Source organism: Chelonia mydas, chromosome 18, assembly GCF_015237465.2.
Source record: "Chelonia mydas isolate rCheMyd1 chromosome 18, rCheMyd1.pri.v2, whole genome shotgun sequence".
NCBI lineage: Eukaryota > Metazoa > Chordata > Testudines > Cheloniidae > Chelonia > Chelonia mydas.
The window spans coordinates 10,501,248-10,519,291 of record NC_051258.2 but is presented as its reverse complement, the minus strand read 5'-3'; the positions used below and the strand labels follow the sequence as shown (position 1 = coordinate 10,519,291).

General features: G+C 44.4%; 1 protein-coding gene across 1 annotated transcript in view; it reads right to left on the bottom strand.

Annotated features, from left to right (window-relative positions):
- The window catches only part of DHRS3 (dehydrogenase/reductase 3), a 41,146-nt gene extending 24,282 nt beyond the window's left edge, over positions 1 to 16,864 (bottom strand). Inside the window, exon 1 of the mRNA XM_007053687.4 lies at positions 15,713 to 16,864. Coding sequence (XP_007053749.2) covers positions 15,713 to 15,907 — 195 coding nt within the window. The 5' untranslated portion in view covers positions 15,908 to 16,864. The remainder of the gene's footprint in view (positions 1 to 15,712) is intronic.
- Positions 16,865 to 18,044: the final 1,180 nt, after the last annotated feature.

Genomic DNA, 18,044 nt, shown 5'->3' with positions numbered 1-18,044 from the left:
TGCTTATAAAATGTGCAAATGACACCAAGCTGGAGGGGTTGCAAGCACTTAAGAGGACAGGATTAGAATTCAAAATGACCTCAACAAATTAGAGCAATGATTTGAAATCAACAGGCTGAAATTCAGTAGAGACAAGTTCACAGTACTTCAATTAAGGAAAAAACATCAAATGCACAACTGTAAAATGGGGAACAACTGGCTAAATGCTAATATTGCTGAAAAGGATCTGGGGATTCTAGTGGACCACCAATTGAATATGAATCAACAATGTGATGCAGTTGGGAAAGAGATTAATATCATTCTGGGTCGTATTAACAGGAGTGTCGTATGTAAGACATGGGAGGTCACTGCCCCCCTCTGTTAGCAACGGTGAGGCCCTAGCTAGGGTATTGGGTCCAATTCTGGGCTCCGCACTTTAGGAAAGATTGGATAAATTAGAAAAAGGCCAGAGGAGAGCAGCAAAAACGATAAAAGGTTTAGAAAACCTGGCCTGTGAGGAACAGTTAAGCAAAACTGGGCATGTTCAGTCTTGAGAAAAGAAGACCGAGAGGGAATATGTGAAGGGCTGCTGTAAAGAGGACGGTGATCAATTGTTCTCTATGTCCACTGAAGGTAGGACAAGAAGTCATGGGCTTAACTTCCAGCAAGGGAAATTTAAATGAGATATTAAGAAAAACCTGCTCACTGTAAGGATAGTTAAGCTCTGAAATAGGTTTTCAAGGGAGATTATGGAATCCTCATTATTGAAGCTCTTTAAGAACATGTTGGACAAACACCTCTCAGGGATAATCTAGGTTTGTTTGGTCCTGGCCAAGTGCAGGGGGCTGGACTTGATGACTTCTCCAGGTCTCTTCCTGCCCTGCACTTCTATGATTTGGTGTTTTTCTTAAAGCCCCAGCTCCTGGAGTCAAATGATTACCTGAGAATCTTGTCTTTTGTTTAAATTAAAAGTACATTTCTTTGCAGCTATGAGGGCTAGCAAACAATGAAATGTGACCCAACTGTACCCCAAAGGTTCAGAAACCACAAGATCAATAAAAAGAGCCCAATTGTATTAATTTACTTTAAATCTCATGATGTTTTGAGGACTGATGCATGTTTTCTGAACAGCAAGGGTTGGCAATACTGTTTTTCACTGCTGAGGAAGGATACCCCAATAAGTTCTGAAACGCAATTTTGCTAGAATTTGAAAGTTGTTACCATCTGATGCTGGTATTCAGTAGACTGTGTAAAATAAATTAATGGTTTCAGTCCAGTACCTTATGGGAAAATGTGCATATAACAAAATTAGATACTGATACAATGGTGCTAATTGGCCCCCCATGTTGGCCTGGGAGATATCATGGACTGAATGGGCCATGGAGCCTAAACTACCTCCTTCACATCCCTACACAGGTGGTCTCATCCAGGTCAAGGTTGAAACAGAAACAGTACGACATTAAGCTTGCCATAAGCCCTGCCTACGCTTCCGCTGACAGGGCTGTCACAGTCCAGATCCATTTCGGAGCAGTAGGTTTATACCACCACAAAGCACAATACAATATTAACACCCCCTCAACACACAGCCCCTCCTTAAATGTACAACGGCCACGGGTGACAGAGTGAGAACCGAATTCTGCTTTTAGCTCTAGAGGTGCCACTCAGCTGACTTAGCAGCGCTTCGTGCGTGTAACCGAGAGCATTTCGGTTTTCAAATGTCTTTTTCTTGCCATCAGTGAAGTTCTTAGGCATTTGCTCAGGAAAAGTTAAAAAGCGTGAATCGCTCAGGTTAGCACAGTGTTGCAATACCATAAATAAATTGTAATTAAGAAGGTAGCAACGTTAGGGTGGCTGCCTGCAGGACCCTTACTTAATTAGGTGCAATTCACGGCTAACCTATGAGAAGGTGCAATTTAAATTCATTACAAATTCTGCTAAGGAAGCCATCTCTTCTCAAGACTATTAATTAGAATCAATTTAATCCCTGCTGGGACAAAGGTCAAACTACATGGATTTGACCCTTCTCTGCTGGCGTCAGCGTTATCAGCTGGTGGATCTGGCTCTGCCTGGGTCTGACTTGTCCGAATCTTCAATGTGCTGACACGATGCTTTGAAGAGGAGAGGTCAAGCCAGACTAAGAACATCCCTCCAATAACTTCTGCTTTATATTCCAGCCAAGCACTAAGGTATAAAGCCCCGGGAGTACAAATCCACATTTGTTCTCCCAGGGGGTCAGCTCTGAAGCTGTCACTGTTCTTTGGCTTTCAGGACTTACCCCTATCAGTTTGGCATCCTCGGCCTAAACACTTCATCCAAACTGAAAGCCAAAATGACTAGACTTGTATGTTTAATTTGGTCTAGAAATACAAGTAAAAGATGTACAATAAAGACAACTTGATACTAGTCACTAGATTTTAGAAAACTAGAACACGACCAACCTTCTGAAAGGAAACAACAGCCAGAGTTTCAAAGGGTTGACTTAAGAAGATGCAGACTTTTCGTTCAAGTGTCAAAATTCAAAGAGAGAGAGCGCTAGTAATAAACACTTGTCTATTTCTTGTTCTTCCTTTAATCACTGCAATGGAAATGAGTCCCTCTGTGGCTTTCATCAGACCCCGTGCCTCAGTTTCTTCATCCTATAACAATACTTTCCTGCCTCACAGGGATATTGTAAAAGGCTAAATTCTCTGGTCATGAATATGTCAAATTGCCTTTGAATTCTGATGTGCTGTCTTTGAATAGGCTCTCTTTTCAGGTACCCTCTGAGGAACTGTGTTCGGAGTCTATCCACAGACTTCACTAAGGCCTGTGGTTACTACTGTTCATTATTATTAGCTGTATCGTGGGGTCCTCCAAATGCTCTGCTCAGGATTGGAGTCCCATTGTGGTAGGTGCTGAACAAACATATAGGAAGAAAGAGCAAGAGGAGCGGAGGGATGCGCAGCCATTTTGAAAATCCAGGCCGCTTATTTACATCCCGAAATATCAATTCAAGAGCCTAACTTTAGGCTCCTATTATTTAAAATGTTCACCCCATTGCCTGGCCCTGATGTACTGATAAGCTAGTTTTGGACAAGTCACAACAAGTGAGGGAAGAAGGGATGGAGAAGGCGGGGGACCAGGGGTGCTGGGACAATTTCTATTGTGGGGGTGCTGCTGAGAGCCATTGAATCAAACTATAAACCCTGTATATGATGGAAACAGCTTCAAGCCAGGGGGTGCTGCAGCCCCCACCCCCAGCACCCCTAGTTCCAGCACCTATGCAGGGAACAGTAATATATTTGTGATATATCACAGGCCAGCCATGTGCTCAACTTGTTGGTTCTCAATCATTTCACAGGTGGTTTGTTTTGTTTTGTTTGCTTATCTGACTTAGCCATTGTGAGCTGATTTTGTTGAAGGTATCACAGCAGACGCACATCCCAAGGAAGGATTTTAAGGAGAGCGCAGAGGCTTTATGGGCTAATTCAGGGAGGTAGTTCACGTGTGAGGGGTATGTGGAAGAAAATATAAAAGTGATTGTGGAAGAAGCAGATGAATGGGTACTCAGAGGCAGCATCACTGCAAGTCCAGCAGGGGGTGACATGATCAGAAACAAGACCAAAGACGTCGGGTGGAACAGAATTGCCAAGGGCCATGAAGGCGAGCACTTGGCTTTATTCATAATTTCAAAAGGCTCTTTCCTCAGTCCTGCCTTTCACAATTACATTAGTGTTTCCAAGTCACCCCATCCCCCCTTCCTTCCCTGCAGCACTACAAAGGCCATTTGGGTACAGCACAAAACAGTCCTTGTATCTTCTGCTCGCCAGCATCCACATAGAAAAGAACAAAAACAACAACCAAAAAGGATATTGAACTCTTTATCCCTTCTGGACTTTTCAGTTGCAATCCTTTGACCGGACACCCTGAATGCATTTCTCTCCTAAAGCAAATTGCTGTGCCAGACTAATTAGGCACTAGCTCAACAGCATATTCAACTCATTTTATAGTGCAGTAAAAGCCATGTATATATTTTAGTGCTTCAGGGGTAAAGAGTTCTGCCAGTCTGAGTCAACTTTTCCCTAGCCTGCGCCAGACTCGAGATGTGAGTGCAATGTACACAGACTGAGGCAAGTTTCCAAGTCTTTATAGAGGATGGCACCACACAGGTGAAACAGGGATGGATGAAACCAGTAAGAAAAAAAAAAAAGAAGAAGGGACCAACACTGAAATCAAACCCAGCTCCTCTCTTGTTTGAAAAAAAGCATGGCTGTGTAGCACCTCTTCCTCGCTGCGACCCCGATGAGATACCTCATCTGTGCTGAAACCTACCTAAGGTCTCCGATAACAGCGTGAAGCTCTCCAAATTGTACAGGAACATCCAGTTTTACAGCGCTGATCTGCAGCTCACTGAAATTTCTGAAACTCATGATTTCCCCTCACTACAGCGCTGCTGTAATGGACTAACCTTTGACATCTTTACGACACCACGATATGATATGGTTGCAAGACACCGCCATGTTGCGATGTGATTTTCTCCACCATGACATCGCTATTTATCGCCTTACATCATCATGTGGGGTTGCAAATGCCAGGTCTGCCCTGAAGGACAAACTGAAAAAGGCAGCAGCCATAACGCTGCTTCGCAGATACCCCAGGGTCGGCTATCTGACATTACTGGCTGCACTTGCCAGCTAGAGACGGTGTCTTTTCGCATTTTATTCAAGCTGCTGGCCATGGCCTCAGTCCAGGTCAGAAGAATAAATGCCATCCATTCCTGGGACCTGGATCAAGGGTTCTGGCCCATATTTAATCAACAGGAAAGTTAGCTGCCAGCAGGAAGCAGTTAAATAACATTGCTGTGATTACATAATCCTTACAGAGAGGACGCCTTTCAAGAGTCTGTATAAAGGGGTAGATTCACTCTGAGAAGCTGTAGGTCAACAAAGCCAGCAAGGAAGGTTAATTGTTTGATGAAATCATTGAGAGGGGATTGAGGAGGCAAATAATCACTCAAACCTCCATGTACAACACACAAGAGGAAATTCTTGATTGGCTATTACAGTGTGCTCAGTATCTCTTGTAAGGTGCTGAGCACCCCCGACAAGAGCTCATGGAAAAATCCTGAACATTTTTGATGATGTTTTTCATTTTTGTTGCTGTCAAAAATGTTTTTCATGAAAATGCTCGTAGAAAATTCAAAATGCAGAATGTTTTCCCCAGCCCTCTCTCCTCAGCTCCTGCAGCTTGCAAATAGGTTGCACGGTCATCATGGGAACAGGTACGCAAAATGCAGGCACAATGGACAGAAGGGGATGGAAAGAGAGAGACAAAAAATAAATGTAATTGTCTATTTATTAAATGCCTTGTTGGCTGACGATAATTAAGCTTATTCATCACTTTAGAATGGTACGAAAGAAATGTAAAACAACATGTCTGGACAACTCCTAGAAATCCGTCTCTAGAACCAATGCTGGCTACTCGTCTCCTTTAACCCATAGGAATACAGATTATTGCCAGTTCTTCAGTGTTCTCCAATCACCATTTCAAATCCAGTTTGGTTGCCACGCCTGCTATGAACGAGACTTCATTTATTGCCACTGAAACATGCCCGAATAACAGCTGGGGGAAGCAAAGTCCTGTCCTTAGCCATAGAACATGTACAGCCTAAGCAGTCTTCCCCACTACTACCCTGAGAACGTGCATTAACTGTGACAATCGACCCAGACAAGGGACATCAGACACCATGGCCCAATCACACCTCATTCTCACAGGTTAGGCTCTCAGCAAGAGTTCCAAATTGATGGGGTATTTTGTACAATGAGGACAAATGTCCACTAAGAATTGGACTGAGACCTACCAACTCATCTCACATAGGCCACTGAGTAACGGATTTCTGGTCACTATTAACCTAGACCTAACAGCTACTCACAAGGTCAAAGGCTTTAACCCCCTATGACATTTCAGGGCATAATCCACACTGGTGAGGGGTTGTACAACCTGGGGGGCCTCACAGTGTCTTTGCTGCTGTAGCACTCAACCTGGTCACCTCACAAACAGCCGAACAGCATGCAGGTCACATCCTGAGTGTCTGCGTATTGCCACAGCCCTGGTCCAGCAACTCTGACCCCAGCAGCCTGTTAGCAAACACCAGTTACACTCTGGCTTCCGGCAGCATTGGTTACGACTTACAGGGTGACCCCAACACATCCCCAGTCCTGGATTTCCCTCAAAAAAACATATGTTCTGCACTGTCCAGCCCTCTCCTGGACAGCCCACATACATTATGGCCCTAAGGGGATCTATATACAACAGTTTGCTACCATAAATGGAGTTTCCCACACAATTCAGTTTAAAGACAACATTGGATTATTTTTATTAAAGAATAAAACAAGTTTATTGAACTACAAAGAGAGATATTTTGAGTACAAGTATAAGGCATTAAAGTCAGAAATAGTTGCAAGAGAAATAAAGATAAAACGCTTTCTAAACTTAAACTAGACTTGGTTCAAGGTGAAATTCTTACCACATTTTCCAAGATACAGGGCTGACCAAATTTCAGGTCAGGCTCTGTTCCCAAATTCCATAGTCTGTTTCTTTTGTCTTAGGTGGAAAAGAGAGAGATGGATTGGGAGAGAGATCAATTGGGGCGTTTTTGCCCCTCTTTTTTATAGTTCAGTCACTCTTTGAAATTGCATTTTCCTGAGGGTTACCCCTAGATAAAGTTCATTCCCACTGCAAGGATGAAGACAAAGAGTCTGAGGGTGAAAGAGGTTCCTGCTGTTGTCTGCTAAGATGCAGATCTGTTTGTTTCTGTTCCCCTTCCTTGCCAAAGAATAGCCACTTGATAGGTGATTGCCCATCAGGCTTTGATGACACCTGGCAAGAGGCATCAGCTTGTTCTTTGTCTTTGAGAATCAGGTTTACCCACTCCCTAGACTTGCCTGGCAAACACACTTCAGTCGTGATTTCAGTTTATGTTCATAACTTTAAATATGATGTTGCTACATGCCTTTCATCATGATATTATTGACCGGTGAGTTATTAGTTTTTAAATGATACCTTGCAAGGCATATTTTGTACAAAAGATTATTATAATAGTTTGTAGGGTGTGAATACAGGGGTGCAATTCCGTCACACACAAAACCCTGAAACCATCCAGTTCCAGTGCTGTAGTATCTAAAGATAAGTCTACACTGCAACTGGAGGCGTGACTGCAGCATGTGCTGACATACTGGAGCTAGCTTAAGCTTTAACTTTAACAAGGGGGAAGGGATAGCTCAGTGGTTTGAGCATTGGCCTGTTAAACCCAGGGCTGCCAGTTCAATCCTTGAGGGAACCATTTAGGGATCTGGGGCAAAAATTGGGGCTTGGTCCCGCTTTGAGCAGGGGGTTGGACTAGATGACCTCCTGAGGTCCCTTCCAACCCTGATATTCTATGATTCTGTAAACAGCAGCGAAGCCCTGGGGCAGCACTGCCTTCAGCACAGGCTAGCCACCCAACTAAATCTCTGGTGGGCTTGTACAGCCCCCACTCAATCCCCGACTTCACTGCTACTGGTATTCGTACTAGCTAAATTAAAGCTAGGGTGGGTATATCATGCCTCCAATACAGTGTATGCAAGCTCTAAGCGTTCACAGAACAGGAGTTTCACGAGCTACAAAGTGATATTTATCCAACAGAGACAAATGTCCTCAATGTACCCAGATATCTGCACCGTGTTAAATAACTTCCTTCTCTGCAAAAAGTCCCCTCAGACAAGCACATCTGCTTCCCTTTTTGCGACAGGTCAAATCGTAGCTTCAGTATGTCTGGCTTCAGTATTGTTAGGTAACTAAACCACTCATTTTGGAAACCTCAGATGACGACCTATGGGTAGATAGTCTCTGACCTGCTGTCATTTTGATGTCTCTACACAGTACCAAGGAGCTTCAGTACATACATTCATATTCATACATTTTGATCCAAAATCCAAACCCTATAACGTGCTAGTTTTATACTGACAGGTTTCAGAGTAACAGCCGTGTTAGTCTGTATTCGCAAAAAGAAAAGGAGTACTTGTGGCACCTTAGAGACTAACCAATTTATTTGAGCATAAGCTTTCGTGAGCTACAGCTCACTGAAGTGAGCTGTAGCTCACGAAAGCTTATGCTCAAATAAATTGGTTAGTCTCTAAGGTGCCACAAGTACTCCTTTAGTTTTATACTGAGAGTTCAAAACATTGTACATAAAGCCAACTGAATGCTTATTTGCACAATACTTCTTGCCTACCACAGCTGGCCCTGGAAAAAGGAGATTGGGAGTGTGTCAGTTTCTTTTGTAAACCATGTTCTGAAAGGATTTATGATTTCATCGTGCCGGATCACATGACCTAAAACAAATACAGTGGTGAATTATGGTGCAAGTAAGATCAACTCCTCTGTTCTGAAGGTCCTTGGATAGGAAACCACCTCTTATCCTTACACTGGAATTCACCTGCTCTTGAGGAGGTTAAGTCTGGCACTTTCATTGTTTTGAAGTCAACGTAGACTAGAAGCCACGGTACATTTATAATCAAACTACATGTCAGAGTCTGGTTTGTTATTTGTATTGTGATTGTATTCGATGGCCCCAGTGATGACCAGGATCAAATTGCCCTGGCTTTACAAACACATAGGTAGACATGAACCCTATCCTGAAGATCTTAAAATCTAATTTGAAACAAAAGGCAATACAATGAATTTACTTTGGATATGCTAGGTCAGCCCTGCCAATACAGGATCATACCCATTCAGGATGAAAGTCAAAATCCACCATATCACAAATTTCACTCCTTTGTCATCTTGTGGGTATTAGAAATGTCTTCCTCTGAAGAATGTTTCTGCCCTAGAGGTGTGTCTTGTTTGGACTTATGTGGCAGATTTAAATTCCTATAAATTAAGTATCCGATGGCAGGTGCTTTACACAGAAGAGAGTTTTCAAACACAAAATAGCAGGGCATTCAGAGTCTTCAGCAGTGCATTCCGAAATGGATTATTGAGTCTCTTTCTAAAAAGGGCACATCAGAGCAGTGGATAAGTCTTTCTTTGAATTTCAGACTCGGTAGTATGTCAGCACTTCAAGGCCTCAGTTTCATTTGTAAGTCCATCAGTTGCCATAATGCAGTTGATCTTTTAATATATAGAACTGGGCAAAAACACCTCAAAAATGTATGCAACTATCTACACACATATATACAAAAGGGAAAACAACATCTAAACATGATTAACAAAGGCCAGAGTCAAACATTCAAGGGCCATAGATACAATCCACATGATTACTGTGGAGGGATCATGAGAAGTACTCAAGGTCTGCAATTTGGGGCGAAACCTGAGTCCTTCCTCCATCCTTATTCTCACTGACTTCCCTGGAACCTTGTTTGAATAAGGACTGAGTAAGTTCTTAGCTGAAACAGAGTAAGGAGTTCAGGATTTGCAGCATTGATGTAGATGGAAGTTGCATGTACTCATCACCAAACAGGATTTGACCCAATGGGAGTTTGTCTACATTAGGAAGGACTTTAGGATTTGACCCTGGACATTTTGCTTGAATAAAGCCACATGGGATTTTGTTCTTTGGTTTTAGGCTGGGGGGAGGGGGAAAAAACCCAACAAGCCTTTAGGTGGAGGAAATATGAGCCAAACCAAAAGCCGTGTTCAGTTTTCAAAGCAAAACTTCTCAAGTAATACTTGCAGGGAATTTTGTTCACCATCCCAAAATAATTACTGTGTTATTATCAGGGCGGCATTTTACAGCTGCCCACCATGTCGTCATCCTGGTTAATAGTATTTTGCAGACTTTGTGACATAACTGTCTAGATTCAAGTGCTGACAGAGTGAGGTCATGGCCATAAAACAACACATTCAGCCTGACAGGGGAATTCTCTCTTTGTCGTTTTTATTGGCAATAGGAGATTCTCGCCATCAAGCACTGGCTCCTTTCTGTCCAGTCTGCCTGCCTTATTTTCATACCACAAGCGGGTAATTCCCTTTAATCATCTTGTCTCTGCTAGTGCAGGGAAGTGGCCATCCAGAAGGTGTAACAGGCCAAGGGGGAGACATTCCAATGCACACTTGAGGCCTTAACTTACAAAAGTGGAGAGTTCCCATAACACCCATTAAAAGGTTCAAAAAAGAACTAGTTAAGTTTATGGAGGATAGGTCCATCAATGGCTATTAGCCAGGATGGGCAGGGATGGTGTCCCGAGCCTCTGTTTGCCAGAAGCTGGAAATGGGCAACAGGGGATGGATCACTGGACGATTACCTGTTCTGTTCATTCCCTCTGTGGCACTTGGCATTGGCCACTGTCGGAAGACAGGATACTGGGCTAGATGGACCTTTGGTCTGACCCAGTGTGGCCGTTCTTAAGTTAATGGGAGTTGAGGGTGTTCAACATCTTTGGGGAGGTGTGCAGCACCTTGTGGCATCAGGCTTGCATTAACACAAGCTCAAGGCCACCCTGAGTTACTATCTGATAGTCTGGGGAGCTCTCTAGCACCAAGAACAACATTGACAGCTTAGAAGCCACCACCGGTCCAATCTACATCAGCTACTGTTGCCAACTGGGCACACCTAGTACAGATAAGAACCGATGGGACGAACAAAAAAAGGCAACAGGAGAACAGTGCTATAATTAAGGTCACCTGTAGGAATGCTTTGGGGGAATGCCCCTGGATCATTTCTGAGCCCAAATTTCATGCACGTCAATGCAGTGCCCAATGAAAATCAATTTTGTCCAGCTTCCAGCAGAGGATAGCCCAAGATGCACTGCAAAATTCAGATTGATATGTTTGGAACCCAAAATTCAGTCCAGAGGTCGGAGCAAAGGGGTGATCTCTATGCAGTAATTATACAGGCTTTTTTGTTAGCTTTATTACATTCTGGCAACGACAAACATTACAGGATGTGTCCGGTCAGAACAACTCTTTGTTTAGTCATGGCTCAGTCTAAATAAACAAAACTATCAATAAAGTAAATAAAAATTAGTAACGGAGAAGTGAGACATCAAGAAAACTGCCTTAAAAGGGTGATTTGACAATGGAACAGATGGCTTGATGTGGTAACCAAGACTCCATCACTGGGGATTATATTAAAAAAAAAAGGGGGGGAGGGGGTTGACAGATTTTTGACCACACTAGTATAATAGAAAATCCTGCAGGATGCAGTGAGTTAGACTAGACGATCCAAGCAGTACCCTCCAAATGTAACCATCAATGAATGAATCATATTCAGTCATTCAGCCCCTTATACATTCACTGATTTCACTCAATCTACTTTCTTGGTCAGGACTCCTGATGCCCAGGGTCCAGAATTTCCAACGTTAAGTCAATAACACGTCTCTTACAAACAGAGTTATGAAAAGGAGTGCTGGTCAATCGCAACTGTATTTTCATAGTACGGCCCCATAAAGACACACCATCACAGATCCAACACTGAAATCACTTATAAAGGGTTTTTTTGTTTTTAAATAATGCAGATCTATGCTGTTCCTTTTGGCTAAAGGCCCATGATGACAAGCTGCGTGTCCCACTACACAACCTATGTGTGAGATTATGGCACAAGACCGCAAGCCACATTGTGAGCTAATGCTCAAATTAACATAAAACTGGAGTAAAAAGTTGTAACAGTTACAGACAACATCATGCCAAGCCTTTGGGATTTTCTAATCACTCAATCAACCAATAATCAGCCAAAAGTAAAGAAAAAAGGTCCCCCTCTCCTTTTTCAGTACTTGAACGGTAGTAATATAAACCGCAATATGACTGAGCTGACCTTCGCAATCAGCAGTTCTGAAACTGGACACATCACTGGCGGGGGGGGATAGTGGTTTATTTTGAACCAGAGCATTTGAATCCTTCCAGAGGAAATTCACAAGAGTATGTTCAAAAGCAGTGGGTTGCTGTTCACCCGAGATAAGACACGAACACATCCAGTTTCTTCTGCAAATCACTCTCTTTATATACACTAGATTTGTACACTTCTGCCAGAGGTGCTGCTAAACATCTTTCAATTCTACATCCCTTTACACCTGTCCAGCTACTTATTGAAATGTAGGTTTTGAAAACCTTTTCTCCAGAGAAGTTGAAAGGTCTCAGGAAACAAGTAATGGCATATAGAGCCTTTCATCTCTATGGTATATCCCTGGCGCGAATTCATCCTGGGTCTAGTAATAACCCAAATCTCTTACTTTCTGAAGGTTGCTGGTGGTCAAACCCTAGCTAACAAGTATTCCCGACACGTAACTAAAACCAGTGTTGCAACTGGCACTTAACTTGTCCCCCCGTTGGCAACTTCAACAAAAAGGCCAATGAATGAATGAAGATGGAAAACAAAGTACCCCTAGAAGAGGAAATGCTCTCTCCTTGAGGTGGTACATCCAGATCAGATTTGAAGTACATTGGCAGGACAGTGTGGGGAAAGGAACTTGCACACTACCACTGGCCATGATGCTTCTGTCCTGTCAATAGAGGACTTCAGTCTCCAGGGCTGTCAATCCAGCTCTTTTCGCAAGCACAGCATTCATCGACACACAGACACATACACACACCCCCTCCTTATTTGCTGACACCTTTGCAATCTTAACTGAAAATACACCATATTTTAGAGTTTAAAGAATCTTCAAAATCTCAGATATTTTAAAACTGATTCTCAGTGAGATACAGCACTTGGGATAGTCTCTTGCTGTCTCACAGAATCTGTTTAGCCATATCTTGCATATGCTTAAAAAAACCCACCAACAGGCCATGATAAGAGGGATAGGATCTCAGGTGAAAGCCAACCCCCATTTAATTATCAGGAGTGACTTCATACACTAGCAATAACAACTAACCCCTCTGTAGGAAGATTCTAATCTCAAATACACGGTTGTATATCGCCGCCTACCTCCAAAACTCCACCACTATGCCTGTGTGCGCAGGCGCAGCGATGGCTCTGTCAAGGCGTACTGTGCATCCACAATTAGAACCGGATTTTTAATCTCAGCTTCCTCTCCCCATCACCCAGCAATGTTTGTGACCTCAGAATTTCATACCAGGGATAAGAGCCGGAGTTTGTAAAACTTGCTATCAGACAAACAGGATCAACAGTGGAAAACCAACTATAACAGATAGTTCCAGAGTAGACACAATTATCTGAAGTAATTAACTCGAATGGGAGAGGAACAGCAGGACAACAGAATATTTAACTCCTGTGTGTCTCTTGGCAACATACTAGAATATGGAATTTAAATTTTTTTAAAAACTTTTTTTTGCAATTCTTTCCAGTTGTTTACAACTGAAACACAAAATTAAGGAGACTGCTACATTAGAGATGGGTTGATTCCTTTACGAAGACACTGCATCACACAGAGGAAGTCAGCTTTTGAAGTAAAAGGGAGACCAGTTAAATCTCAGGGCAAGACAGTGGAAGTTATGAAAACTTTCCCTAAACAAATACTGAGGAGGAATACCGTTGGGTTTTATGAGTCAAGTTCCACCCCAAGAATTCCTGCTTTATATACAGACCACCATCTGTTACACGAAGGAGCCAAATCGTGCTCAGTGCAACTCCATCAGACTTAATGGGATAGAAATGGTGACATTTGCCCAAGGTTCTCAGTGAAGACAGTTCCTGAGACAGATGATAGCCAGAAAAGACAACAGAAGACATGGAGAGCAAAGCCAGAACGTACTCTCTGTCCATGTAGCACCACATAAATGATAACATGGGCATATTTTCACAGAAAGTATTAAACCTCCAATACTTTATCACCTTCTAGTTAGGTTTACCCCTCTCTCTGAGACATTTTATGGATTCTCTATATGACATAATATACAAATGCAATGTATTGTGAAACAGATGACAATTATTTTGTTTTCAGCTCTACGCCCCTGGTGAAAACAGCTCCCTCTCCCTCCACACCATGTCAATTATTTTATTGGGGCTTATTACCATTGTTCTAACAGGGCTGCAGCTAAATAGCTAATAAAACTAGTTACAGAAATGGTGATACTTTCATAGCGCAGCCCCAGTCTGACAAAATAAATAAGTCAGGAATCATGGTATTTTAATAGATGATGAAAGTACACTGTCAGCAGACTGTCTAGGTCCAAAGTTCAATGACTTGTGTGTTCAGCCTCCAAGGAATTGTAAATCTCAATCCAGGGTTTAAACTCAAACACATACAAAACCCAAAACTGTACGCCAGGCATACCTCAAGCCACATACTCCTCAAAGCTAGATGCAGGTAAATCTCAATGCCACACACAAAGTCTAATCTGTAGACAGGTGAATCTTGGCAAACGGTTTCACATACACCCTGCAAGTTGCATACAGGATTTACTTTGAATAGGTATTTACTCCAGCTCCATGCACTATGCGATTGTCTCCTAGGAGCTGACAGTGGGGGATTCCCGCCAGCCCCTTCACAGCAGCTAAAGTGTAAACCTATCTAAGCCATGTTTCAGAGTAGCAGCCGTGTTAGTCTGTATCCACAAAAAGAAAAGGAGTACTTGTGGCACTTTAGTGACTAACAAATTTATTTGAGCATAAGTGTTTGTGACCTACACTATGCATCCCGGAGTAGGGATAGCTCAGTGGTTTGAGCAGTGGCCTGCTAAACCCAGGGTTGTGAGTTCAATCCTTGAGGGGGCCATTTGGGATCTGGGGCAAAAATGGGGGCTTGGTCCTGCTTTGAGCAGGGGGTTGGACTAGGTGACCTCCTGAAGTCCCTTCCAATCCTGGTATTCTATGATTCTAAGTGAGCTGTAGCTCATGAAAGCTTATGCTCAAATAAATTTGTTAGTCTTTAAGGTGCCACAAATACTCCTTTTCCTTTTCTCTAAGCCATGTTGTGGCGTTTGCTTTCCCAAGTCCCACCTTTGGACTCACCAGGGCCAAAACGGAGGTTCCTATGTGATTGCTCTGGGTAACTCAGTGACTTACCCCCAGCTCTTTTCAAGGGGAAAAAGGCGATCAGCCTCACATCCCAACATAGGTGCTGGAACTAGGGGTGCTACCGCACCGCCTGGCTTGAAGTGGTTTCCATCCTATGCAGGGTTTACAGTTTGGTTCAATGGCTCTCAGCACCCCTATATTGTAGGTTAGATTCTTACCCTCTTCCTCCCCCCCTTAACTTCCCCCAGCTCCAATGATTCTGGGGAACAAACAGCACAACGGGGGGGGGGGGTATTTAAGGACTGACTTTCAGTGGAAAGCCACCACGGTGAACTGAACCTGGCCGCTTAGGGCTGCCCCTCCCCCCAAAAGCCGGGCTCTGCCCTCTTTCCAGGCGCTTAGGAATCGGACCAGGATCCCGTCTAAACGGCTGTAAGGGGAGGGGGATCAGCCCCATTGATTCCCTGCCTCTCAGGCAGCGGGTGCCCCCGTGCCCAGCCCTGAACCGGGCCCCACGCCCACCCCTTCCGCGTGCGCTCGGAGCCCCAGCGGCGGCGACAACCGTGTAAACAGAAAACGCAGCTCCAGTTCCTGCCCCGCGCAAATCCCGCACCCGGGTCCAGACAGGGGCAGATCCAGGGCGGGGGGCAGGCGCTGAGCACACACAACCCAAGGCAGCAGGCTGGGATGACGGGGGTTTGCAAAGCAGCCGCCCTCCCCCCTGCTGCTGAGCCCCACACCCACCCACCCCATCGGGAGGGGGGCCTTTGAGGGTCTATGTCTCCCAGCCACCCCGCAGGGAGACCTGGTAGCAGCAGGTGGCGGCCGGGGGAGGGGGCTGCCCCCCAGCTCAGTCCTCACCTTTCTGGCTCCTCGTTTAGCAAACTCCCTGGCCAGGTGGCGACCGATGCCTCTGCCCCCTCCGGTGATCAGCACGCTCTCCCCGGACAAGTCCCGGAGCCTGGCCGGCAGCAGGATGCACACGGCCGCTTTTACCACCAAATAGACCATCTGCACCGGGAAAAGCAGCAACGCGCCCAGCCATTTCCAAACCATCCTCTTGATGCAGGCAGGGCAGGGCAGGAAGACCCCCGAACCCCCCCTCCCCCCCCAAAAAAACTGTTCCAGCCCTTCACAAAACCAAAGCAAGAGAGTCTGAAGGGCAACACGCCCTCTTCCTCCCCCCCCCCCCAATCGGGGGAACAGGCTTCAACCCCCTTCCAAAAACCCTGGGGAGAGAAAACCTTGGAAGGGAAAGATCCTTCTTTCCCCCCCACCAGAAAAAAAAAGGGGGGGGGGGTCGGAGTAAAATTGTGCAGAAGACAGTTGCTTCCCCTCTCTCGCTGCTCAGCTCCCTTTGGGATTGTCACATGCAGGTAAAATGTTTTTCTACTGGAGGACAGAGAGTTTGTTTAAGTTAAAAAGAGCGAGAGAGGGAGAAGGGGGGGTGGAAGAAAAAAATAAAACCCACCAACCCCTACACTTTAAAAGTGCAAAATTAAAATCCAGTTTCCAAATTGCAGGGTTTTATTTAAAAAAAGTAATAATAATAATGAAGCAACCCAAGTCTCCAAATTTCAGCTTGCAGTGCCTTCCAGGCAGCCCATTACTATTCTTAGACTCAGGAAATTGCTTAAGGCTTGCCAGGACTTTCTTTTTAAGAAAGGGTCTAGTCAGTGTAAGGTGGCTGTCGGTTTCTTAAATATCTATATAAATATCTATAGGCAGTCTCTTCTGAGCCTTGTTGCAAAAGGCAGAGCTGATTAACTGCCTCGCTCCTGTTTCTTTCACGTGGAGGATCTGTGATCACAGACAGGGAATTAGGCTGTGCACTGTTTCAGCTCTGGGTCTTATTCATTTCTCCCCATTGCTCTCTCTGCCTATCACAGCTGCAGCGCCGGGGAGGGTTTATACCCCATTGAGCCTGATTGACAGTTAAAGTGTTGGGGAGATTTTACTACTGTTTCTGAGTGGCTGGCTTTGCTCTCCCCTCCCCCCAGAGCTATCTCTGAGCCACTGCACATAAACTCTCACACACACTGAAACAGACACTCTCTGGGTTGCAAGCCTAGACTTGCTGCATGCCACGTCGGGCTTGCCGCTGTAATTGAAGAGCATTGTAACAGAGAGAGCCAGCTAACCGCCTCCTCCACGTTAATAAATTTCGGATAACACGCAGGGATCTTACTGGAGTCCAACAAAAGCAAGAGAAATTGGGGTTAAGGGTCAATCCAGGGGGCTCATCTGTTCCTAAGAGTTTCAGCTTAATGTGGGCTCGAAGAGTAGAGGATCCCCTGGCAAAGCTAGGAAGTTGGTAAGGGGATAGACTCTTTCACACTTTGGCTCCTGGTCTGAATCCAGGCAGCACACGCTGGTTAGGGACTGAAATCTGTTACCATTTGGTGGTTGCTGCATGGCCTGTGTGGAATTAATGTGGAAGATTTAATCCAGTTCCTAGTGGACCCTGTTCACATCACAGGAGTCAATGAGAACTGGGAGAAGCCAAGCATTGAAAGAGCCAGGGAGACTGCTTCTCTCAAAGGGAGTCGCTTTTGGCCACTTCATTTAGGTGCTTAAAGGGGAGTGGAGCTCCTTTGAAACTCTGCCCATTCATTTCCCCTTCGCTTGTCCTAGGCTTTAGCCCAGGTACAGGGCAAGGTTACAACACATTTAGGTCATGTCAATAAGATAAAGCCATGTTGTAACTGGGTGAAGGGGCAAATGTGTTGTAATCAGGTCTCTTGACTTGGTTGTTTTGCATTGGTCAAGCAAGTGTTTGGTTGTTTTATATTCAGTTCCATGGTGTAAATGCTCTTGAGGAGGGTCTGTCTGCACATTCGCTAAATATACACAGCAAATAATTGTGGTTACAGTTAGGAATGCTCATCTCATTCATAAACAACGAGCTGTCCAGTGGCACCTTAAAGACGAACAGATTTATTGGGGCATAAGCTTTTGTGGGTAAAAAAACTCTTAGTGGGGTTTTTTATGCCCCAATAAATCTGTTCGTCTTTAAGGTGCCACCGGACTCCTTGTTTTTGTGGATAATACAGACTAACACGGCTACCCCCTGATAGTTGCCATCTCATTCATGCGGAGCTAAAAACAAAGGATGCCATTTCCCGCCCTGCTATTTTTATCAATGGTGTCTTTGATTCAACGACTTTGGAAAAAGCTGCTTTTTAAAATGACA